The 1,670-nt window shown below is 36.2% G+C and overlaps 1 protein-coding gene across 1 annotated transcript in view; it reads left to right on the top strand.

Annotated features, from left to right (window-relative positions):
• The first annotated feature begins 1,094 nt into the window (after positions 1-1,094).
• LOC100638361 (60S ribosomal protein L23-like) overlaps positions 1,095-1,670 on the top strand; it is a 1,981-nt gene continuing 1,405 nt past the window's right edge. Inside the window, exons 1-2 of the mRNA XM_020003719.1 lie at positions 1,095-1,154; positions 1,332-1,556. Coding sequence (XP_019859278.1) covers positions 1,142-1,154; positions 1,332-1,556 — 238 coding nt within the window. The 5' untranslated portion in view covers positions 1,095-1,141. The remainder of the gene's footprint in view (positions 1,155-1,331; positions 1,557-1,670) is intronic.

Here is a 1,670-nt window from a genome sequence, read left to right as displayed (position 1 = left end):
AGACAGAATGATTTTGTTGATTTTGTTTCGTATAATACCAAGTATTGATTATGACCGTATTTTGCCTTTTGCCTTTTTATTTTATTGATAGTATTTCTAACTGTTATTGATTTTAATGCTTACTATTTTGCTGCTACTTATTATTGTCTTTAAATGTTGTTGTTTTCATCTTTGTTTTTAAAAATTTACTATCAAATAATGCAAATTTTAAATTATGCAATTAAGATTTGGTGTTTTACCGCCAGCTAATTTCTCCAATTAAGTATCATCTTGTAAAAGTATAATTTTAGGTGGCAGATTAGGCCTTAATTTTGCTATTATCAGGCATAATGATATCTACATGCTAGCTTAGCTTGATGTCCTCTATAAACAGTTTATTTAATAAATCTCAAGCTGACATAATGTTGTCTATGCAGTTCAATGATTCTTGGAATAGCACTTAGCTAGAGGTATAACTTTCTTGGAATTGTAACATATAGACTAATAATGCTTCTGCTTCATGTATAGCGGTATAGCACTACACGGCATAAAATGCATTTCTGTTGATTCATTCATTTCTCACCGGATATCAACCAAGCCACTCTATCCGCTGATGTTCAATGATTGGCTGTGGCTGATAGTGACAGGGCATGCGTCAGCTTTATAGGGCCAGCTTAGCAGACGTCACATCATGTCTGATGAGTTGCTGGCCCTGCAGATGTTGTTCCTTTATCTGCTGATCTGGCCCTGTTGTGCTCGGCTTTTTCTGCTGAGTTGACTCTGATTGTGTATTTTTCCAGCTGCCGGTACTTGTATTACCCAGAACCAATTTAATCGTTGTAATTGCACAATGTACAGTTGCATTCAATAATAAGTGAAGGGTATAATAGCTCAGACTGTGAACATGATGATACATTGATACCTAATGCTTGAATGACATTACTACTGTGTGAGACGCCACAATAGCCTACAAGTATGTAGTGTATTGTTTCAGCTATAAAATATGCTTCTCCTAGTTCTTTGAAGGGACAACTGTCAGATAATTATTATACACAAGAACATAATAATAGATGATGCAGCATCCCATGTGGAAACACGTGGGTAGGTAAGTACGCATGCTCAGTATTGTGGGCACGTGGGGTGGTACTTTTGAAGAAACAAGATGTCGAAAAGAGGTAAGGAAACTGAATCCATTGTAATCCATTGTTAAGGATACATAGAGAGGGAGAACTTTAGGCCTTTAACACTGTATTTTAATTGTACTAGCATTTAAAAGTACAATAAAAGACATTTTTATTATGGTATAACAATTATTATTTCTAGATATAATTTTATTTTTATTATTTTTTTAGCTGCTAAGGGATCTGCTGGTTCCAAGTTCCGTATGGCCCTTGGTCTCCCAGTGGGTGCTGTTATAAATTGTGCTGATAACACTGGAGCTAAGAACCTCTACATAATAGCAGTGAAAGGTATCAAGGGTCGCCTAAACCGTCTGCCAGCAGCTGGGGCTGGTGATCTAGTCCTGGCTACTGTTAAGAAAGGAAAACCTGAATTAAGAAAGAAAGGTAACGGAGCGTGTATTATTAGTTATTATTAGCAAGAGTACATAATATATATAAAGAGAGTATCGAACGGCCCTATACAAGCTGCTGCATGAGGGCGTATTTGCTCAAAGTCACAATCTGCATACT

The sequence above is a fragment of the Amphimedon queenslandica genome, unplaced genomic scaffold, assembly GCF_000090795.2.
Source record: "Amphimedon queenslandica unplaced genomic scaffold, v1.1 AMPQUscaffold_12558, whole genome shotgun sequence".
NCBI lineage: Eukaryota > Metazoa > Porifera > Demospongiae > Haplosclerida > Niphatidae > Amphimedon > Amphimedon queenslandica.
Note: the sequence above shows the minus strand (reverse complement) of the source record. Positions and strands in the feature narration are given on the sequence as shown.